Source organism: Myotis yumanensis, unplaced genomic scaffold (assembly GCF_028538775.1).
Source record: "Myotis yumanensis isolate MYYU_CA2020_CCGP unplaced genomic scaffold, mMyoYum1.0.hap1 SCAF_2, whole genome shotgun sequence".
Lineage (NCBI taxonomy): Eukaryota > Metazoa > Chordata > Mammalia > Chiroptera > Vespertilionidae > Myotis > Myotis yumanensis.
Window position 1 is genome coordinate 212186391 of NW_027223753.1, and position 23932 is coordinate 212210322.

Sequence of the window (23932 nt, forward strand, 5' to 3'; positions counted from 1 at the left end):
GCAGAGCGTTGTACCTGAAAAGGAAATCAGTTTTATAATAAGGAAATAGAAGGAAAGAACTTATGTTTTAGGAAAATTCACTTCAAATCTGGAAGTGGAAATGGAAAAAGGAGCCATAAACCAATGAAAATACTGTCTGAGGTACTGCTGTCCGAAAACAAGAATAAGACACTTCACCAAATCCTCCCACTTCATCAGTTGATGACATCTTCAGTAAAAATTCTTATTTAAAGTAGCATTGGGTCCATACTACATTCCCTGTCGTTCTTCTAGCCTTTTTTCAAGAAGAACATTAGAACACAAAATTTATTAACTTTACTGTATAGTATTAAAAACTAAGCTGAAAGGATTTTAATCTCTTCTGTAACTACAAGCTGAATTTGTACCATTTGAACAAAATGAGGGGTTTGTATATCAAAATGTAAGAACATCGTTAAAGGTGCATACAGTATTTTTGGTTTTTCTTTCTACTCAATTGAATTGATTTTTTAAATAACTTTTAAATGGCCAGATAAGGTCTTTTTGCCTTGTCCTTTACTATAGCTGAAATACCAGCCCCATATTTTTCATTGATACTAAGTCAACATATTTACTTTGTCAGGTATCTTGTAGCTGTCACCAAATACTTTAGCTTTCTTACAGCGTGTGGAAATTATAGCTCAATTCTATCTAGTATGAAAGGGTGCAACAAACCACCTTCATTGTAGAAGTTTTTGTCTATTAATTAAGTATGCCTTGCACTTCTGCAGTGGATATCAGGGAATAATAAAGCAGAAACCCTAAGAAACTTGCAACTTAACAGTTTAAAGACTGTCTCTTATTCTAGTATTTGGGAATAGAAAGACCAAACTAAATAAATTTGTCAAAGCTAGGGAGAAAGTGGAACATAGTGGGAAAATATAGTCCAACTACATTAGTAACTGCTAATCCTGCTTGTAACTCAATTGTGAATTATTAGGAAGGATTGAAGTGTACAGAATATAATGACGAGGGCTGTGTTACCTCTTCTTCCATTCAAAGAGTATTTTTATAGCTATTTTCTTAAATTACAGATGTTGCCTAAGGATACATGGGAATTCTCAAAGTTCAGGGGGTTGTTTACCAGTCACTCTGCCAAGCTTGTTCCTAGTCTATTGTTAGTGTGGTAGGGAAATGTCTGACTCTGGTTGCCTTCTCAAGGATTGCTCTTACGATGTGATGGAGGGAGGCTGAGGAGTGGGCAGGGCAGTCACAACATTTGGGTCCTACAGATCTGTAGGCTCTTAAATGTGAGAGCATGTCATAGAGTATATATCTAGTCAAGAATAATAGTTTCGTTCAGTATAGTGATCAGTGTTGCAGTATATTTTCTGGTCATGCTTTAGTTTTGAAGTTAATTTTAAGGTAAGTTTTATCATTTGTTAGAACTTTCATGGGGATTTGGAGTGCTAAAGAGAAAGGCATTCTGAACTAACTGAAAGGAGATGACCAGCGACAGACTTGACCACAGCAGCTAGCCCTACTTAGTGATGGTTCCAGAAGGAAAGTATTCAGAAACTATTGCCCTTTACAATTAGTGGTTAAATGTTAAAGGAATCTTTAATTTTTAATATATTGAACTGTATAAGTGCTGATCCATACTGAGTCCTGGGACTGTACACATTCAGTTCACCTGTAAAATTCTCACGGTTTTATGGAGCCTGTCAAAGAGATAAATCTTAATTTCCACTCCCACACAGGAGCTCTGAGTGAACTTTCTAAATTAAGTCATTAGCACATCTGAGCCTTCGCATTTTCATCTAGGAACCAGTTTTTTAGTCAGTTACTAACTAAAAGAGTAAGAGTTTAATAAATTTAATTAGGCTTTTTCCTTCTTTTTTAAAACGACTTCACGCCTCCTGGCTGATTGATTAAGGTCAGCAATATGGAGTCAGTTTTCCTTGCAGCTCATCTTTACTTCTTGTCTTAAGCAGTTCCCTAACCTCTATCCCTCTGTGATTTCTCCTGTGGGCAGAACGCAGGGCTACAAGCGGGGTGAGCGGGGAACTGGAGGGAGTCATGAGATGTGCTTGAGTAGGGTTGTCAGGATTGTCTGGGCCCCGCTGCATTTCACTAGGGAAGCAATAAAGTCAATTGGAAACTCGGTATTTACTTCTGATACCCTATCCTGCCTACCTTAGTTTGAGATGTCTCTTAAAAAGTTCATTAGGCAGATTATCATATCCCTTTCATACTTCGAGCTTTCATCAGAATTTTAGAAAAAAATTGAAATGCCCATCACAAAGCTTGTGAGAATCATAAGAATGTTACCAGTTAACTTTTCTAGGAATGAGAGAAAGCTCTATGTGTAAAAACAATTCAAGGTTCTCTGGCACCCTCACTGGATGTATTGTAAACTGTAGATGAACTTCAGTTCATCGATTCAACCATAAAAGTGACCAAACTAGTGGAAAACAACTCGATGGAATTATTTCTGACATCGTTTGCCCTGACACTCCCATACTATAGAAGACTTGTCAGTGTTACCAACTCCCGTAGGGAAAATAGTAAACAGTTAAACCCAGAGTGTTACAGAAAACACATTGTTTTACAGGCATTCTCTAAAGAGACTTCAAAGCTTATGGGATCCTTTTGGAAACTTAGGCTTTAGGGGGGATGGATATCAGTATTAAATGCTATATGCTTCCGGAGTTTGGTTCATTTCATTGCTTATCAGTGAAGGGAGGCAGTGAAGAAAGGAATCTCACACCAGCTCTGATAAAGACTTGCTTCAAGAGGTTATAATTTGCAACTAAAAGGTTTTCCCTCTGAATGGAATTGATTTATCTACCAACCACAGGAACAATGAAAAGGATAAGAAATAAGCTAGTATATTGTTTTCAGCAGCAGGCATTCTTTTCCATTCTCAAATTCGTTTTTAATATTCCAGTAAAAACTGATCCAATTAAAATTCTATATGCTTCTATAGCAACGATGTGTAGTTTACTTTGGATTTAGGAAAACAATTTTGTATCAAGTATAATTGGAATAAAGTAAAATTGAAATATGAATAATCCTTAAAATATAAAAATGAGATTACTGCTCTCTGTCAAAGCTGTATTGTCTATATCCTTTTCTCTTCATTACAGACCATCTTAGAATACACAGTGATCTGAGTCATGATTTAAAGTAACCTGACCGAGTGCTACTGCAGATGTAAATTTTTATTCTACTAATGAGGTTTTTTTCCATATCCAAATAGGGATTCATTTATAGGAGAGCAGCAATGCCTCAGGCATGCTGACTGTCCCAACACTGACTGACCCAAGACCATCTGGGACACTAGACATGTACTGTCTTGTTAGTATTAGTGACACTGTAATCATATAGGATCCTCCAAAAAATTTAAGCTTGCACACTAACATACAAATTGGACTTCTAGCTGAATTATCCTGTATATATTTCTAAAAACTGTTTGTAGTTTTCCAAGAAAAATAAAGCACTTTATAATTTACCAAGTTGTCAGTAATAAAATTAACACTGACTTACATGTACGTATTATTTTTATTTTTATTCCACAAGTTATTCTAATGTCTTCCTCAGACTGTTTTTATCTTTAGGAAGTTCCCATTTCATGACATAAGACTAGAGAGAGAGCTCTATCAAGTTGGAGTTGCTGTATGCAAAGTAATTTGTTCACATTCTCCCCCACTTATTTGAAGTTCAGACTTTAAAGTAGTTTTTTTTTAAAATATATTTTATTGATTTTTTACAGAGAGGAAGGGAGAGGGATAGAGAGTTAGAAACATCAATGAGAGAGAAACATCGACCAGCTGCTCCCCGCACACCCCCCACTGGGGATGTGTCCACAACCAAGGTACATGCCCCTGACTGGAATCGAACCTGCGACCTTTGAGTCCGCAGGCCGACGCTCTATCCACTGAGCCAAACCAGTCAGGGCTAAAGTAGTTTTTAAAGACCACTTAAAGTTTCTTTTGTAGAATCTCAACTTTTCCCTTATTTTGGGTTACAAATAAGCATTTACTGAAATGTCTTAGAGTTAGTACTTACCAGGTTCCTAAATAGGGTACTTCTATCACTACATCACAAAGGAATTAATCACTGCAATTAAACATCATTTTGTCCTACAAAACTTTTTTGTTGTAATAGGATTTTATCGATGCTAGTCAACTGGGTATGTGTTGGGGATGAACCAGTTGTCTATTTTTAGTGCTTTTTCAACATGCAAATGGTTGCAGTTGAATACTAGTATTACTAACCTACCACAAGTACAAATTTCACCTTAATTTTGCTATCTAGTTTTAACCATTTATCTGATGTAGCATATTAATATACAGGGTTGGGCAAAAGTAGGCTTACAGTTGTAATACAAGTGAATGCAATAATAAATAATACAAGAATAAACTTCCGTGGACTCACAACTGTAAACCTACTTTTGCCTGCCCCGTATATTCTAGCTTTTGCCCACACTGAGTTAATGTGCTAAAGATTGGCTTTGGATCTAGGTGTAGCTTGCAGAGAACTAATGTTCACAATTTTAAAATTCCTAAGAAGAAATTCGTTGAAGTGGTAAAAACACTACATTTTAAGCCACTTCCCATCTCACTCCCCCAACTATATGCATGTGACTCCACAGAGTCTGAGGTGGGTGGGTATGCTGCATGGGGCACGGCCATGGTGATCAGCTTAGTCTGCCAAAATGCCATTTTTGCAATTCCTTTGATTTACATTGAACAAAATGTACCTTTAAAAAGTGTTTTTAAATTGATTTTAGAGAAGGGAGAGGGAGAGAGAGAGAGAAGCATTGATGAGAGAGGAGCATCAACATTGTTTGGCTGCCTCCTGCAAGCCCCGATCTGGGATGGAGCCTTCAGCCCAGGGCGTGTGCTCTGCGGAGAAATGAAGCAGACTGGGGATCGAACCGTGGCCTCCTGAGTTCATAGGTCGACACTCAACCACTGAGCCACGCTGACAGTTTATTCTTAATGACTTCAAGACTAGGCTGCCAAGAGATAAGGCCTAACATTCAGGGGTTAATGAGCTTAGGTTGCATTTTTATCAAGAAATGTGCCCTAGAAGAGGGCTAATTCATCTTGTGTTTGAAATGTGAAGATCTAGCTTTGGCTCCACCTAAATTGCTAAACGTGGAGTAAGTAGGTAGTAGGCCCACCATCTCAGCACAGCACAGCACAGTGTGATGGAGGACTTGCCTTCCTCGGCTCTCTGTCCTACCTTTTGTCTGGTGGACCCTCCACTTGCTAGCTCCTGGCTACAAGGACACTTCCTTAAAGGAAGCCTTCCTTGCCCCTTAACAGAGGTTGGTTTCTAGAATATGTTCTCACAGCACTGCACTAGTTCTGCACAACCAGTGTACTTGCATATATGTAGAATTCAGAAGTTTGCTTCTGAATTTTTACCCTGATCCTCTGTGTGCCTGGCACATGCCTAGCTCAGAAAATATTTGAATAATGAGACTAGGATTTAACAATTCCAGTTATATGAAATGCTCAAATATTTGGGAAAAAATTAATCTAGGATTAAAACCACATTTCTATAAAACAAATATAAAATTCCTTTTTATCTACTAATCAATTTTTTTCTTTAACCAAAGGAAATACTGGTATTAATTAGAGTTAAACCCTTAACAAGGGACTTATAATAGTGCTGATGCTGGGTCATTATGTCATGATGGTATTTCCTCCTTGTTTAGGTTCTAGAAAAATTATTTCAGAACTCCTATGGAATATTTTAAAGTAGTTCAACATGGAGTGCTGGAAATGATACCAAAACTTGAAACCTATATATGGTTCCATTTTAAAAATGCAGATTTAAAAAAATTCAGATTTTAAATTAATGACTTAGATGCTGAAAGTACTTAACTTCATTCTCACAAGTCCGCTACTGTTTGAAGTGATCGTTATCCTTACAGATGATTTAATGCCAGGTGGAGGACTCGCAGCTCTTATTCAAGACTTTCTTTTGTAGGTGAAGCAATGCAAGGTTATATCAAGGTCAAAGACGTGTCGTATTTGATGATCACATGTTTTTATTTAGCAATGTGAGTAATTTTGCAATTTATTGTTTAGGAATGTATTGTTGAGGAATGTGAGTAGTAAAATCTTGTGCTACAAGATTTTTGCATTTACATGAACTTTCGCTCGTTTTTCAGAATTTGTTCCTAGAGACAGAGATCCCAATACAAAAGTGAGAACATGTTTGCATAATCAGAAGGATGCAGTGCAAATGCCTAGTGACACTCTGAAAGCAAAAATGGTGCCTGGGAGAGTTCCCCGCAGATGTGCTACTGTTGCTGCCAATAAAATAAAGATAATGAGTAATCTAAAGGAAACGATTTCAGGACCAGAAAGTGTCTGGATTAGGAAGAGTAGCAGAAAACTGCCCCATCGAAATGCTTCTGCTGCGGCTAAGAAAAAGTTACTGAATGTGTATAAAGAGGATGATACGAGTATAAATTCAGAGAGTGAAAAAGAGCTAGAAGATACTCATAGCAAAATGCTTTTGTTTTAGTCAGATCAGATCCTGGAAAGAAAAAGTAGTGACTGAAAATGTGTGTGTGGAATTGAAACAGGGGCCACAGTAAACTGGCAGTTGCATTCTGCTCCTCGCTCTAAAGTTAACCGCTTGTTGGCACGTTCCGAGGAATTTTCTGAAAACCATAATCCAGAGAGTCACAGTGGGTCCCAGGAAGGCTTCCTCTCAGTGAGTTTTTTGTACAGACCCTACAAAGAATTCTGAAGAGGAAATAGCTCTGTGTGTGAAGCCAATGGCAGACAGAAAAGACTAAGGACCGCTCATAAAATTATCCCTTTTCAGAAGGAAGGGTCTTGGAGAAATTTCTTGATTCCTAAGAGGAAGAAAATACAGTTGTCCCTCCATATCCCAGGGGGTGGGGTTGGTTCCAGGACTTCCCCCAATCCACACATGCTCAAGTCCCTTCTATAAAATGGTGTGGTATTTATATAACGGACACACATTCTCCCATATACTTTAAATCCTACTTATAATACCTAATCCAATGTAGACGCTATGCAAATAGTTGTTATACTGTACTGTTTAGGACTAATAACAGAGAAGTCTACAAAGCAAAGATGGTTGGCCTAGCTACATAGTACACATCAGCAACAATGTGGCTTTTCCCCTCGTAGAGTATTCTTGAGTTGTGGTTGGTTAAAGCCCCAGATGCAGAACCCTTGGATATGGAGGGTCAGCTATAATGGGAAGTGTACAGGGTCTACAGCAAAAACCTAAAGGAATAAAAAAATTCAAAATCCCAGCCTGCTAATTTTAAGGGTTTTGCATTAGAGTATAAAAACTCAGACTCACCACGACCATGATGTCATTATTAAAATACAAAGTAGGCACATTTCACGAAGTGCCATTGAGCATATTTGACTTTAAATGAAGCAAATATGTACTCTAGCAAGATGCAGTCCCTCCAATTCACAACCCCAAAGCCAACGAGGACTTGAGGATTTGGTAATCCCGGGGTTTTAATAATCCGAGTTCTGAAGTAGTGTTGGAAATAGAGGGAATCCATTAATGTTTTATTTTGTTTATAATATTGGAATTCATATTGAATGATGACCACTTGATATGACTGATTCAGGGAATATATATTTTTCTATGAAACCCATGAATGTGACTCACAACTTCTTTTCCTCATTTTTACTTTCAGGTAGCAGCATTTACACAGATGCCAAAATGTGCATTATGAGGCAGGTCTCAGTTTTAATAAGTTAGAAAACACAAAATACAGATCAAGATCAAAAGAGTCATATTTTTAGATGATAGAGTAACATCCTCTTATGTTTCTCTATAGCACCTTAAGTGTTAGAACTTTACGAACACTGAGCAAATTTATTACAGTCTCATCACAACAAACTTTAATGGCAGTATGTCTGGGTTATTTCATTGTGGCTTTAAACAGGATTAGAAATCTGGTTTTGATATTATAAAAAATTTCTTTCCATGAAGTATAATTTGTTAATAGGTATTTACTGAAATGAAAATCACCAGATTAAATGAATGCACTGTCAAATCTTTAACATAGCACATGCTATTGGAAAACTGAATTATTGGTGTTTCCCATTGAAAAATATCTGTGAATATTAATAATATGATTTGCTTGTGTAAATCTGAAAAAGTAAAATATGGAAACCTAAGGGTTTCTATTCCTTTTTCGTTAAAAGATTAATGTAATGCATTTTTTTGTTTTTTTTTTTGTTTTGTTACACAGATTGGCCAAGTGTCTTAGATTACTTGAGAAATTTGTTTGTGGTTGCATGTCTACTTAAAAAAAGGCTTTTTTGTTATTTTCTTTTTCTTAGCATAAGCCAGAATACTTCTACCCTACAGTTCGTGTCCTTTGTTCTGTTTATAGTATACTTTCATCTGAAATACTGATACCAGTGTCTTGTTACTAGTGCAGGTGAGGAAGGGGAGAATTCCAAATAAATGAAATTTTTAGGTGCATGGACTTTGCTTTTTGATATCTAATGAAATTAAACCTATTTCCAGTCCCATATTTACACTTAATTTCATAGAAATGTTTTATTGGGCATATAATTAACAAATACCACAAAATGAAAATATTTGTCTCAGTTAAGATTACTTTATGTAAAAGGTTTTGACCATTTCAGTGTAATGAAAGGATTTCAATTTTGAATTTATAATTTACTGTGGTTGGGTTCATTTCTGTCAGTACCCTTCTCTGGTTTAGTATTTAATTTGAAAATATATTTGCCTTTTTTTAAGTGCTTAGCCTAAACTTATTGTAACTGCATGAAATAAGCTTTTGTTTAAATCTTAACATTCTTGTAAAATGCTCTCTAAAAGGTATGCAGAATTTTAATCACGGACAAATGTATTATCATTACCCTATTTATAATTCCAATCAGCTTTTAGAAATGATTTCTTTATAATTATGAAATCAAATTGAAGATCTTAATAGTAAAATTGACATTATTTTATTTAACAAAGGGGCTAGGACAAAGTGATACCAAAACCTTTTATTTTGTAATTCAGTCATTCTATAAAGCCAATTAACCCAGGAGTCTTAATGCAGTTTTAAAACATCACATTGGTAATCTTGTCTATTCTAGCTCACTAAAGTTTCCTAAGCTCTTGCAGGATAGCAATTGGGTCTTACTGTTTATACTTGTGTTCAAATTTTGCTTTGAAGTCCAGCCTTATATTTTGCAATAATGTGTAAAACTTAAATATTGGTTTTATGTAAATGCTTTTGTTGATCAGTGTCTCCACATCCTAAAAGCAAGATGTTTCTAGGAACTTTCTGAGGTTTTCTTGATTGTCTCAGGAGGCTTCCCCGACCCCAAATTAGTACTTAGCTCGGGATTATTTATGGACAGCATTCCAAAATGTAAGCAATGCCATGTAGTTTCAGCCCAACTAAATCTAGGTAAATGTGTTTTTAAAATTTTTCCATTGCAATTCCGGATATTTTCACTGTTATTTTAACTATGGTACAGTTGTCCTTTTTCCTCCTGCTTGGAATAGTGCTCTGTGAATTGTCTTCCAGCAAATTTGAAAGAGAACCAATTAAACACTTTGCTTGTAAGTGAAAGGCTGTTGAAAGCGGAAGCAAATTTTGTATTATAAATGGCCACGTTTTAAAAAAGAAGCTCGTATTTTTGCAGTCTCATAGTCTTTCACATCAGCTTGACGGCCACCAGCTTTTGAAATGTGAATTCCTCCTGCAGAGTAAAGGCCTCATGTTTATACCACCCGAAGCGCTGTGTTCCTTTCTGCCCTCCCGCCCGCCCGCCTTCCCTACCCACCATCCCGGGCGGCCGACACCCGCCTGCGAGAGAGCGCGGAGGAGCCGGGCGACTCATAACCAAAGCTCGCCCTGTCCCTCCGGAGGGAGGAGGGAGACGGAAACAGCAAGGGAGGGAGGCAGAGGGACCCACAGCCACAGCCTGGGATGGGGCTGGTGCCTACCCTTCCTCAGCCGGGTACCTGTCCGCACAGGAGTCCCCGCCCCGCGCCCCCTCTCATCTCAGCCTCCCAGGCCCGCCGCCGCCGGACCCCAAGGTCTCCCCGCCCAGCTCAGGCGGAGGGAAATGCTCTAGTTTTGCGCGACCCCCAGGGTCCCAGGGCGCGTGCGCGGAGGCGGTGCAGGGGGCGTGGCAGCGAGCGGCCGCATTTAGGGGCGGGGCTCGGGGGCGGTGGCCGGAGGGCGCGGCAATGCGCTGGGGCGCGTGCGCGGAGGCGGCGCAGGGGGCGTGGCAGCGAGCGGCCGCATTTAGGGGCGGGGCTCGGGGGCGGTGGCCGGAGGGCGCGGCAATGCGCTGGGGCGCGTGCGCGGGGGCGGGGTTGGCGCAGGCGGCGCAGGCGCAGTCCTGTGGCGCCGCAGTTAGGCGGGCGGGTGGGAGGGAAAGCATGGCGGCCACGTTCTTCGGAGAAGTGGTGAAGGCGCCGTGCCGAGCCGGGACGGAGGACGAGGAGGAAGAAGCCGAGGGGAGAACGGAGACGCCCGAGGACAGGGAGGTGCGGCGGCAGCTGGCGCGGAAGAGGTGAGGTCCTGCCTCGGGGAGCGGGCGGCGCGCGCGGGCCTGAGGCCGTGGGTCCCTCACCCGGGCGCGCGGGACCTCGGTGGTTGCGCTGCCCTGGGCCTCGGGAAGGCCCCGGTGGTCCGGCTGCTCCAGCCGCAGGGCGGTGGGCCCGCAGCGGTCTCCGTGGGCGGTGGGACTCACGTGTCCTTGAAAGCGCCGGCCCGCTCGCCTCCCGGCAGCACTGACTCGGGGGCTTCCTGCCCACTTGTCACCTCTTCCCGGGCGGCGGGGCTGCCTCTTCGCGCCCCAAGTTTGCCCTGTATCTGGGTCATGGACACACACAGCTCCCTTAAAACTGTCTTCTCCGCCCCACGCCTCAATGAGCATTGCGGGCCAGCGGCAGGTGCGTGTCTTGTTTGGAAAAGCGTTCTTTCCACACACACACACGGGGGAAATTGGCGAGAGGGAGACTTGGCCACCTTTCCTTCCATCCGCAAGCAGGTCCCCGTGACCGTGCCTTTCACCGGGGCGTGTTTCGGAATGCATCTCAGACGCCGCAGGCATTTGCTTCTATGCTGCTACCCGCCCCCCTGACAACACTAATAGTTTGTGATCCGGTTGGCTCCGACGTGACATTTTCCAGGGCGTTTGCGTACATCAGGGTCCTCCCGCCTTGTCTCTTCAGCTTGCTGTCAGGTGGAGCAGCCGCCCTCCCTCTCCCCGCGAGAGGCTGGGTGTCCCTGGGTGTCCCGTAGGCTGTCCCACGCCCCGGGGGTGTCTGATGCTTCCTCCTGTGCCCTTTAACACGTTGGATTTGTCGCCTGCACTTCCTGGAAGTGGAAGTTCCGGCTGGAGGCTGGGTCAGATTCTGGTTGAAGGTTTTGCCGGCAAGAAAGCATGGAAGGTGGTGGTGGTACCCCGCTTTTAGGGGGCCGTGGGCGGTGGGTCGGGGCGGGGGGGGGGGGGGGACGACGGGACAGCCTGATCTCTGGGGTCTAGTTCTCCGGGAACTTTTCTCTGTTGTCATCGCCTGATTCCATTGTTTCCTGAGGATTATGATTATGTTCTTTATAAAACCAGAACAGGTCTGTTGCTTCATACAAAAATCATACTTCTAGTAAGTGTTTTTTTATCATAACAAGGCACTCTTTATATGTAAGCTGCTTTAGTTTCATCTTTTGTTTCTTGTGTTAGGGAGGTGCGGCTCTTTCGAAGACAAACAAAAACATCGTTGGAAGTTTCTCTGCTGGAAAAATATCCTTGCTCCAAGTTTATAATTGCTGTTGGAAACAATGCAGTAGGTGAGTGGAAGTGCATTAGACTAGACATTTTGTTGAAAGAATAAAAGCTCAACTTACTGATTTATTTTTGTCAGAAAAGATGTCAAGTGTTCGTTATTTTTTAAGAAAAACTCATAAGAGAATAACTTGTATTCAAGTAAAATCTGTCATTCCTGTGGCACTGTCTTTTTGATCAGCTTAAAAAACATGATTTAAAGGAAATGTTCTTGGCTTTAGGGACTTGAAAACTCAAGGAATTGGTTCCAGTGTGTTCAGGGCTCTAGGATTCCATAAGTTCCAGGGCCTGTTTCGGCCAGACCTGGAGGGGCAGAGGGGGCATGTGTATATGACCCCCTTGTAGCAGTGGTTCTTAAATGCTTTTCAGTTAACAGGCTCCTTTAAGAACATAATGAGAGCTCTAGAAATAACAGTAACCACTAACATTTTGAGTACTTAAGTTCTAAGGTCTTTACATAAATGAATCCATTTGAGAAGTTAAAGTTAGAACAGTGCAGGGTTCAGCTAGGACAATATGCACGTGCATGTGCAAACCTGTATAATTTTAGGGGCTTCTTTGGCTCAAGGAGAGCATTCGGGATTCCAGTCCAGATCTTTGTCCTATAAGTTAGCCCTAGTGTTCGCAGAGCAAGTACAAGGTAAATAACTACCCACTCATTTATGTTAAAGTTCTACTGGCTACAACTTTCCAGGTAAGTGTTGCCTGTGAGAGCATAGTTAAGTGGGTCAGTAACCCTTTTCAGCTCTGGCTCTGATCCCATCTGTACTCAAAGCGTGGCCTTTTACTTCTTACGCCTCAGTTTCCTTTTCTGCTAAATGCTAGTGTAAAGTTGATGGCCTAGAATGGCCCCTTTAGCTCTAAAATTCTAGAGTAAATTGAATGAATTTATTTTTTATTGACTAGAAAACGCAACCTGCAGAGCCAAATACTAACTCCTGTGAATTGTTTTTACAGCATTTTTGTCGTCATTTGTTATGAATTCAGGAGTCTGGGAAGAAGTCGGCTGTGCTAAACTCTGGAATGAATGGTGCAGAACAACGGACGCTGCACATTTATCCCCTGCAGAGGCTTTTTGTGTGTTTTATCACCTAAAGTCAAACCCCTCGGTATGTGGGACTAACCTTGTGTGTTTAAGAAGTTGTTGTGTAGCCGAGAGCGTCAGACTGCGGACTGAAGGTTTCCATTCCAGTCAAGGGCATGTACCTGGTTGCAGGGCCGGTGTGGGAGGCAACCAATCCATGTCTCTCTCCCTCCCTTCCTTTCTCTCTCTAAAAAAAAAAAAAAAAAAAAAAAAAAAATCAATGGAAAGATATCCTTGGGTGAGGACCGACAACAACAAAAAGTAGTAGTTGTGTAGGCATCATTTATGTAGTGTTCATTTGAATTCCATGTTCCTCTGTGTCTACTTTGGGCTGAGGTAGGGTAGTAACCACTTTGTTGTTTATACACTGTTGGTAAAGTTCTTAGGAAATTCTGATATAACTTTGTTAGAAACAAACCATAAACATTAGGTATTTTGTTGGGGTCCAACCCCAGCAGGTCCAGGGGTCCCCAAAGGTGTGGACAGAGTCGGCGAAGAAGGAATGGCATGGGGTCAGCGTTCAGTTGATCAGCATAACGAGGTTCTCCCTCCAGGATCTCAAGCCAGGAACTCCAGCCGAGTTCTGGTCAGGATCTCCAGCGAAGTTCTGGTCTCCAGCGAAGTTCTGGTTAGGATCCAGCCAAGTGCTGTGTCCATGTTCTCTTGCTAGGTTCTCCAGCCAGGTTCTGTCCAGGTTCTTCAGCCAGGTTCCAGCCAGGTTCAGTCGCCAGGTTCTAGTCAGGTTCTCTTGCCATGTTCTGTCTAGATTCTCCAGCCAAGTTCTGTAGCCAGGTTCTGTCAGGATCTTTTGCCATGTTCTCTCCCTAGGTTCTGTGTCTAGGTTCTGTGTCTAGGTTCTGTCTCTAGGTTCTTCAGCCAGGTTCTGTCGGGAGGTTCTTTAGCCAGGTTCTATCCAGGTTCTTTTGCCATGTTCTGTCTAGGTTCTCCAGTGAAGTTCTGTAGCCAGGTTCTGTCCAGGATCTTTTGCCATGTTCTCTGGCTAGGTTCTGGTTAGGATCTGATGATGATCTCCAGCCAAGTCCTGTCTCTTGGTTCTCTCTCTAGGTTCTCTGTCTTGTTGTCTTGTTACATCTGTATTTATACCAGTTGATTTTAATCCTGTCAATTTCTATTGCAAAGGTTAGGGCGTTTCTTATCTCCATTCCAGGGAGTAAAGATTATGTAGCTTAAGGGTGATTGTTTGTAGTTAAAGTGATTAACTACCCGCCTGGCACTTAGTTAAGAGGTTTTATCCCCTTCTTAACTTCAGGGAAAAATCCCTACCTGGGAAAACAACCTTTCTCGGAGAGGTGACCTTGGTTAAAACACATAGCGCTAAGGGGAGCAAACATATTAAGAACAGTATGCCATATAGGCCAGGTCCCTTGAAACATATGCTGTGCAGATGTTTCTTCCCTGCAGCGACTGTGTCAAGCAGCAAGGATGGACCGGCTCCCAGCAGTATTTAAGTGTTGCCCTCAATTAAAAGATTACTTCAGTTGGTGACTCCACATGTGCAAAAATGTCCATTCTGTCAAAGCCGGGAGTTCTGCTTTGTTGCTGTGTAGGCCAATATTTAGCCAGTGCCTGGTACATGCTGGAAACTCAGCTAATGTCTGCTGAACAGATGAGTGCTTTATGCATCCTAAATATAGTTCTGGTGACACCAGGCTTTCATCCTAACCTAATTTGTCCTGATTTTTCAAAGTCAGAAAAGACATTCTGTAGCTGATGTTGAGTGATTTCTTTGGACTGTGTTTGTCCTAATTCTACTCTTGCATTCATTTAGAGAACTCAGTGTGCTGGACAGTCTGGGAGACAAGTCAGGGAGGTGAGGTGGCCACACAGGTGATGTCTGCCCATCTGATTGTCTGGCAGAGTTCCTCCCCCTTCCCCGCTGCTGGACACTTGAACAATGGCAGGGGCAGGGATTCAGACATTGGAAGAAGTCAGTAATTCTGTAATATTACAATGTTGCTTATTTCAAATGGTAAGGACCAAGTGTTAGCCCCCCAAAACTGTAGAATAAGATTTTATAATACAGTTTGTTTCTATAGCATGCACTCCAAAGTTACTGAAATTTCGTAAGGATTTTTATAAAATATTCAGTGTTTATAGGAAACTAGAGGCCCGGTGCACAGATTCCTGCACCGGTGGGGTCCCTCAGCCTGGCCTGTGGGGATCAGGCTGGAACCGGCTCTCCGACATCCCCCGAGGGGTCCCGGATTGCCACAGGGTGCAGGCCAGGCCAAAGGATCCCACCGGTGTACAATTGGGGCCAGGGAGGGACTGTGGGAGGGCTCCAGGGCATGTCCGTCCCGTCTTGCCCAGTCCTGATTGGCTGGACCCCAGCAGCAAGCTAACCTACTGGTTGGAGCGTCTGTCCCCTGGTGGTCAGTGCGTGTCATAGTGACAGGTCGAATGAACGGTCGGTCACAGAATATTAGGCTTTTATTATATAGGATTACTCAGGAAGCTAAGCATCAGGAAACTTTATCTGATCCTTAGTGGAAAAATTTCACTTTAGAATAGACAGTGACGGTCAAATAGGAGAAATTTCTGTTACTGCATCTAGTTTTACCATTTATTGGTTAGATATCTTTTTTTAAAAAAAATATATATATTTTATTGATTTTTTACTGAGAGGAAGGGAGAGAGATAGAAACATCGATGAGAGAGAAACATCGATCAGCTGCTTCCTGCACATCTCCTACAGGGTACATGCCCCTGACTGGAATCGAATCTGGGACCCTTCAGTCCGCAGGCCGACGCTCCATCCACTGAGCCAAACCAGTTTCGGCGGTTAGATATCTTTTGATTATTTAGAACTTACGTGTACAGGCAGCTAAATATATATCCAGTCATTTTGTTCTCCCCTATCTTGGGGTCCCTATTCCCCTCTTGTACTTGCTTTGTGCAGTTAGCATATCTGGCAATATTTTAGAGACGATATGGTTGACTTCTGTGGATAGTATTGTTCTGTGAGCTTTTATAACCAGGAATCTCATCCTTTCATGGCCTTGTGGCAGGTTATCTCACCTGGAGCTTATGGTCTGCAACTGGGTTTCTAAACTAACACCGTCCTCACAGGCATCGGCCGCGCTTCGGGATATCGGTGGGCTGAGGTCCAGCTGGACCTACTGTTGAGTTGGTGCTTACATGCCACCGAGGACGGATTTGAGCCTGGCCTTCACAGGGGGCCCACAGGGGCAGCAGGGCTGGTACCTCCCTGTGTTTATGCGTTCTGGGGGTCTTCACTGGGAGCATCTGCAGTACCTCATATGCTGCCGCCCAGTCAGTGTGCATTTTATTCCGATATTAATCACCTGTAGTAGATTGATTCTTAAATTTAAAATTGTAAAGCAAAATAAGCCATTAGCAAATTGAGAAAAATCAGTGATATCTAAGCGTTGCATTAGGATATTCACGATATGTATCTGGTGACAGTCGGGGGTGCACATAAAATTTATTTGACTCTAAAACTTGGGATTTGGTTTTTCAGGTTTTCCTTTGCCAGTGCAGTTGCTATGTTGCTGAAGATCAGCAGTATCAGTGGCTGGAAAAGGTGAGCGATGCCATTAGGTAAGGGTTTAGTGTCTTCACACGTAACCCACATAGTCAGATATTGAAGTGGGGAACGCGTTTGGGTTTTTCCCTTAAAATATTGTAGTAAGTTGTTAAGAGAATGTAAAGAATAAAAGGACTTATTTAACAAACATAATTAGCATTGTGCTAAAGATTGTAGGTTGCAGAGGCATAAAACTAATTGAATTCTTCCCATCCACATTATTATTTTGTTTGACAGAAACAAAAGCTACAGGCAAGAAACAGAACAGGACACGGCCACTGGTAAAAGCGTCCGTGCTGGCAATGCTTGGGGTGGGAGTCAGGGGGCTGGCACTCATCTGCCACTCACTCCAGACCCCAGAATATTATACCCATTGTTCTTAGCATTATGATGGATTGATTGAGGTTTCATTTTGTGGGAAAGTTGTGCACATAGTATGTGCCCAATAATACAGATTTTTCAGTGAATACTTTAACTCAGCTAGGAATTTTAGAGAATAATCATAATTTGGGCAGTTAGATGTTGTTATTATTTTTATTGATTTCATATATTAATATATATATATATTAATTTGAAATCAATTATGTGTTAGGTTTTTGGCTCTTGTCCAAAGAAGAATATGCAAGTAACTATTCTCACCTGTCGACATGTTACTGACTATAAGACTTCAGAATCTACCAGCAGCCTTCATTCCCCTTTCCTGAAAGCCCTAAAAACACAGAATTCCAAAGAGCCTCCATGCTGCTCACTGCTGGAACAACCCAACATCGTACACGACCTCCCTGCAGCAGGTGGTATTAAAGTTCGTAACCTTTACGTTACATCTTGGTATTGTTTTATTGGTAGTAATTCCTTTGAGTGTGAGATCTTTTTGAGGTAGTTTGTTAATGATGATTAATAATGCATTGCTGTTTAACCTCAGTATCTGTAGTTGCCAGTACATTCTGTTTGTTTTGAGTTTTAAAATTTTAAAATTTTCCACACACAGTTACATGAGAACAGCTCCGAGTTCTTTTTTTTTTTTTTTTTTTTTTTTTTAATTAAATCTTTATTGTTCAGATTATTACATTAGTTACTCTTTTTTCCCACCATAACTCCCCTCCACCCAGTTCCAACCCCACCCTCTGCCCTCACTCCCCACCCACTGTGTTCATCCATAGGTGCACGATTGTTGTCTAATCTCTTCACTCACCCCCACACCCCTTTCTCCCCCCCCCCCCCGCCCCAAGAATAGTCAGTCCATTCCCTTTCTATGTCCCTGATTCTATTACTATCCCCAGTTCATCAGATTATTTATTCACTTGATTTTTAGATTCACTTGTTGATAGATGTGTATTTGTTGTTCATAATTTGTATCTTTACCTTTTTCTTCTTCTTCCTCTTCTTACAGGATACCTTTCAGCATTTCATATAATACTGGTTTGGTGGTGATGAACTCCTTTAGCTTTTTCTTATCTGTGAAGCTCTTTATCTGGCCTTCACTTCTGAATGATAGCTTTGCTGGATAAAGTAGTCTTGGTTGTAGGTTCTTGGTATTCATCACTTTGAATATTTCTTGCCATTCCCTTCTGGCCTGCAAAGTTTCTGTTGAGAAATCAGCTGACAGTCGTATGGGTACTCCCTTGTAGGTAACTGATTTTCTTTCTCTTGCTGCTTTTAGGATTCTCTCTTTGTCTTTTGCTCTTGGCATTTTAATTATGATGTGTCTTGGTGTGGTCCTCTTTGGATTCCTTTTGTTTGGGGTTCTCTGCGCTTCCTGGACTTGGAAGTCTATTCCTTTCACCAGGTAGGGGAAGTTTTCTGTCATTATTTCTTCAAATAGGTTTTCAATATCTTGCTCTCTCTCATCTTCTGGCACCCCTATAATTCGGATGTTGGTACGCTTGAAGCTGTCCCAGAGGCTCCTTACACTATCTTCATATTTTCGGATTCTTTTTTCATTTTGCTTTTCCGGTTGGGTGTTTTTTGCTTCTTCGTATTTCAAATCTTTGACTTGATCCTTGCGACCCTCTGGTCTGCTGTTGGGAGTCTGTATAATATTCTTTATTTCAGTCAGTGTATGCTTAATTTCTAGTTGGTCCTTTATCACAACATCGAGGGTCTCATTAGATTTCTTGAGGATCTCACTACATTTATCGGCGGTCTTACCAGTCTTTTCGAGGGCTTCTAAACAGTTCTTTAAAGACCTTAAAAGTGTGGTTTTGAACTCTATATCCAACAGTTTTCTTTCCTCCAATTCTGTCGTTTGTGTCCTGTTTCTTTGTCTCGGCATTTTTTTATGCTTCGCTGTGTCGATAGAGTGCCTTTCTGTGCTAAGTGTCCCAATTACCTAAGGTAGACACTCTTGGTGCACCCCCTTGTGGGCTTTGTGCACAGTCTTGTTGTGGTTAAGCCTTGATTGTTGTAGTTATCACTGTGTGGAATTGACCTCCAGGTCAATTGGCTGTGAGAATCAGCTGTGTCTGCGGTGGGAGAACTTCTGTGCTGGAGACACCCCTCTGGGGCTAGACTTGCTTCGATGGGGCTTTGGTGCTCACTGAGTCTGCCTCCTGAGTGTGTCTTTTATGGTTCCACGGAGCTTAAAGCTGGATGGTCCCACTCTGACCTCTGGGCTTCCTGGCTCCTGGATCTCTAGGGAGGTGCTAATCTAGCCTTTGCCTGAGGCTATCCAGCAAAAGCCTCCCTGCAGGGCTTGGGCGGGGCGGGTCCCACGGGATCAACAGGGCGGGGTTAGCAATTATGGCTGCTCTCAGTCTTGCCCTCAGAGGCTCTGCTTCTCAGTGTCCCAGTAGTCACTGCAAGCCCCACGGAGAGAAAGCTGCGCTAGGGTTCTGAGCGATGCCAGACAGTCCCGCTTCTCCCGTATGAGTCTGGGTCCTTAGAGACTCGCCCGGAACTGGAGCTCAGAGCCTGAGACTCCCTCCCGATTGAAAACAACCGCGCCCTCAGCCTCCAGCCCGCTCCGCATGCACTCCGAACCTTAGTATTTTACTTCAGCACTGCGCCTCCTCTGAGCCTCGGTATGCTTTTCTCTTTCCTCCTAGTTGTAGAACATCCACTCAGCCAGCTTTCCTGTGGTTCTGGATGATGTCCGTTCCGTCTTTTAGTTGTATTTTTGAAGTGGTTGTTCGAGGCAGCAAACTCCCGTGTTTACCTATGCCGCCATCTTGGTTTTCTCAGCTCCGAGTTCTTAACTGTTGCCCTTCAGAGCTGCTCTGTTTCTTGGTCTTTGGTAACTCATGTGAACCAATGTTAGATATAAATTGTTGGTATATGAAAAGTTGGTAAAGTGTGTTTTAATTATCAAAATAATAGTTTCAAATGTTGAATCTTGATAATTTTAATATTTTTGTTCCTGTTACTACTATATCAAAATTAGATTGTCACTTTTCAGTAGTAAATGTTACTATATACAGTTAGTAGTTATCCTATATAATAAAAGGCTAATTCGCTATGATGCATACTGGGGCTGCCAACCAGCCTGATACGGCCAGATTGGCCCCTACCCCAGCCTCCCATGGCCCCTCCCCCTGGCTGGCCCCGCCCAACCCGATTGGGGGTGGGGCTGGCTGGCCAACCGCCCATGGCCTCACCCGCTGGCTGGGCCCTCCCAACTGGCGGGAGCCCCTGGCTGCCCGGCCCCCAGTAGGTCTCAATTGCTGGCCAGGCCAAGGGACCCCACTCACGCATGAATTCGTGCACCAGGCCTCTAGTTAATAAAAGGATTTTCTTTCCTTTAAATGTTAAGTTTATTAGAATAAATGGCTCAAAGTTTTATGCTTCATATATATATATATATTTTTTAAAAAATATATTTTATTAATATTTTACAGAGAGGAAGGGAGAGAGATAGAGAGTTAGAAACATCGATGAGAGAGAAACATCGATCAGCTGCCTCCTGCACAACCCCTACTGGGAATGTGCCCGCAACCAAGGTACATGCCCTTGACTGGAATCGAACCTGGGACCCTTCAGTCTGCAGGCTGACGCTCTATCCACTGAGCCAAACCGGTTAGGGCTATGCTTCATATATTTATTATTTACATTTAATTTGCTTTGTTTAGGATAGTCAGCAAAATTTTAATCTTGTAGCTACTTAAAATGTGTTTCAGCAGTATGTTCAGGAAATGCAAATAAACAATATTCGCCTATCTGTGCACCTGAAACTAATACAAAATACTATTGAATGTAAACTGTAACTGAAAAATTGAATTTAAAAAATCAATATATGCAGAAGCAGGAGAATACTTAGGAAAATAATTGGCTTTGGAAAAAATATGCATTATAATTAGTTCAAAATGGCAGTAAATGCTTTGATTAAAAGAGGCAACAGAAACAACTATTTTTAAAGGCTTTATTTAGAGATGTTTAATTTAAAAATACTGTAGTGGAAAACTTAAGTGTTTTTCCTTTCTTGATTATTCAGTTCTGAGCTACTGTCAAGTATGGAAAATCCCTGCCATTCTGTACTTGTGTTATACTGACGTGATGAAATTAGACCTCATTACAGCTGAGGCTTTTAAGCCTGTGCTTTCTTCCAGAAGCTTGAAAGGTTTGGTTAAGGTAAGACTTTATTTAACTCATTGACTTTAATAGCTGACTTACTATCATGAACAGGCATAATAGCAAACATAAATGTGTGGTGTCAACTCATAACTTAAGTAGCACGTTGAGATCCTTTTTTCTCAAAGCTTCCTCACCTGGCGGTTGGAATTTGATTGGCGCCCTCTCTTGTAGATATCCCCCTGTAACTTGAGTGTCTTGTTCATGTGTGATAGGTCAGTGCCAGGCATTTAAATCCCAGGTGGCTGTGTAGAAAGATGGTTTTACTATTCGAGAAGTTTAACTACAGTGGGGCCTTGACCTTCGAGTGTCCCGACTAATGAGTTTTTTCGAGATACGAGCCGTCTCTTGGCCGATTTTTTGCTTTGAGTTGTGAGCTAAAATTCGGGTTACGAGCCAGCTTCAGATACCTCACCGATAGTTGGCGCAGCAAACAGCACAGTGATTTGACATACGAGTAATTTGAGTTACGAGCTCCGTCACAAAACGAATTAAACTCCTAAGTCAAGGCTCCACTGTAATTAATTTGGAAGGTTGGTAAATTTTGAGAAGGCATTTGATTAATTTAGAATGAATTAATTTGGAAGGCGGTAGTTTTTAAGGAGGCATATGGATCAAATTATTGTAACATTTATTCACCTAAATTTGTGTGGGACTAGATGTGTGAAGATGAGATAAACCTGTTCCCTGCTTTCAGTTTGTATACATATCTGTGGGCTCTTCCCCAGAAAAATACCTATGGAACGTATACACAGAAAGTCCTGCCTGCAATTTCAGGTAGTTAGGAACTCCCCTCCTCTTCCTAAGAGATTTGCTGAAAATCCATGGACTCCCAATTTGAAAACAGCTTCCTTAAAGGGATGAGGGTATAACAACATTGTTCCACAGCCCTGTTTTGTTCAGAATGGCCATTCGTGTTAAGGCAACTTTTCTGGTGTGTTGGTGTCAGCTCATCTCACAGGTCTCATAATTAGTTTGCTTCCTAGTGCATCCATTTTTTTGTGGAAACAGGCCATGTTTTTTCATTTTGGTGTTCCCAGTTTGTCACAAGCATGGCATGTAGAAGATGGCCCTCAGTAACCATTTGTTGAATTAATAAGACTCAGGTATAATTGAGGTACAGTCAGTGTTCTGTTTCTGCGGATGGCAGGGCCGACTTTTTGCATTATTCTCCATTTCATGTAAGGGACTTGAGCATCCGAGGACATTGGTAGCCTGGGAGGTCCTGGAACCAATCCCCTGCAGATACTGAGGGACCACTGTGGGTCTTCCAAATCCGTTAGAGGAATGGATACTCTTTCTGACAAATTGAGCTACCTTATATATAGCAGCTCTTTCGGAGTATATGCTCACAGTTTTGTGTGCTTCTTGGTTAACTGATTGGCTCTTCCCGGGCTGGGCTGTTCGGTCTGTATTGTGGTACGGTGCTCAGCGCACAGGCACTCCAGAACTTTGGACTTGTTCTGAGAACTGTAAATCATGTGTCATGCAGTGTTTAGGTCAACTTTTGGGTTTTAAAATATTCTTTGAAAAGGAAATTTAAATAACTTTTTAAACCTTTTTAGTTCTGCATTAAACATAAATATTTGTGGGAGGGAGGGTGAGCCAGGTGGCTGTTTTGAAGGTGGTTTCTTAGTGACCACATATAGTCATCCCGAATTCATAAAATTGGTATATATAGGCATCCCGAATTCATAATCTCTTTGATCTAAAAGTGCTACTTGGTCCACATACTGGATTCTCTTGAGTGCCTCCTGTGAGGACCCCACAGTGCTAGGTGGTACACCCCAGTAGGGCCTTTGGTTTCTTAGGTATTTCATGCCAGGCTAACAGTGGGTGTGATGTGTGCCAGGCAAGGGGAAGGGGAGGTCATTAGGAGAGGCTGCACCAGGGATGTGGCACTCCAGCTGGATTTGAAAGGTGAGTGAATCCTAGCGCACAGGGCAGCAGTGTGAGCCCAGAGTGGGCAAGCTCAGGGAGCATTGAGGATAATGGTGTGAGCGAGGTATTGGGCTGCAGAGGGAAGTCAGCTCATGGGGGGAGGTGGGCCAAGCTAGAGCGTCGTGTCCGCCTAAGGGCTTTAGGCGGCCTGCGGAGGTCAGGGATTCCTCTGAGTTTTGAGTGACAGGAGGACACCCTTAGATGTGTGACCCACTTACCTTTTGTTTGAAAGGAGATGAATGGCAGCGCCCTTTCCAGTTGGGCGCCGGTGCAGGGATTGGGGTTGCATGTCGCTTCTAACTGAATTCTCAGCCTCACTGTATAACATCTTTATTCTCTCCTTTCAGAATATTCCCCAGAGCACAGAGATACTGAAGAAATTGGTGATGACAAATGAGATTCAGAGTAACATTTACACGTGATTCCAGATGGTTTTGTCACCTGTGTCACCTGTCCATTCCTTGGGGGGCAGCAGCAGCACTGTTTCATAGGTTCCTTTTTTTCAAGGAGTATTTTGAGGGTATTAAAAACAGAATAAACTTATTTTAAATTCATTGTAGTTATAGTTGTTTTTTGTGGTGGTGCTGTTCACGGCTGAAATTAGCCAGTTGCTTTTTTTTATCCACTAGATGGGAGTATTGTTTTATTTGAATGTTTTGAGGTAATATAGTTAAGTTTTTAAAAAGCCACAGGTTGTATTAATATGGCAAAGTATAGTTAATTTGGTGCAGAAATTCTCTGTGATATCTGAAAGTTGATGGTCTGTTGGTGATTCCTAATATATGGAAAGTTTCTCATAGGAAATTTTATGAGTTCTACAGTTTTTTTTTTGTTCTTTGGGTAAAAATTGATAAGGTAACGAAGTTATATATTTGCTCAAAATGAAACAGAAAGACAGTTGCATTTATTTCATCATTTCAGTAATACTTGACAGGCAGCCTCTTCACCCATTTTCCTAGGGCTCTT

General features: G+C 42.0%; 2 protein-coding genes across 2 annotated transcripts in view; both read left to right on the forward strand.

Moving 5' to 3' along the window:
• BRWD1 (bromodomain and WD repeat domain containing 1) overlaps positions 1-9743 on the forward strand; it is a 97559-nt gene extending 87816 nt beyond the window's left edge. The window contains exon 42 of the mRNA XM_070407183.1: positions 6149-9743. Within this exon, the coding sequence (XP_070263284.1) occupies positions 6149-6507 (359 nt within the window). The 3' untranslated portion in view covers positions 6508-9743. The remainder of the gene's footprint in view (positions 1-6148) is intronic.
• A 649-nt stretch (positions 9744-10392) lies between these two features.
• Positions 10393-23520, forward strand: PSMG1 (proteasome assembly chaperone 1). Its single transcript, XM_070407184.1, has 7 exons — positions 10393-10535; positions 11709-11815; positions 12768-12919; positions 16397-16459; positions 17055-17253; positions 20889-21025; positions 23314-23520. The coding sequence occupies exons 1-7, from the start codon at positions 10402-10404 to the stop codon at positions 23386-23388; spliced, it is 867 nt and encodes a 288-aa protein (XP_070263285.1). The 5' UTR covers positions 10393-10401; the 3' UTR covers positions 23389-23520.
• The last annotated feature ends 412 nt before the right edge of the window (positions 23521-23932 follow it).

Excerpts from the sequence above, each read along its gene's own strand:
- PSMG1 (XM_070407184.1), top strand. The coding sequence starts at position 10,402 with ATGGCGGCCACGTTCTTCGGAGAAGTGGTGAAGGCGCCGTGCCGAGCC. Across the intron at positions 16,460-17,054 it reads AGTATCAGTGGCTGGAAAAG|GTTTTTGGCTCTTGTCCAAA; the intron begins GTGAGCGATGCC and ends ATTATGTGTTAG. Across the intron at positions 17,254-20,888 it reads ACACGACCTCCCTGCAGCAG|TTCTGAGCTACTGTCAAGTA; the intron begins GTGGTATTAAAG and ends TTGATTATTCAG.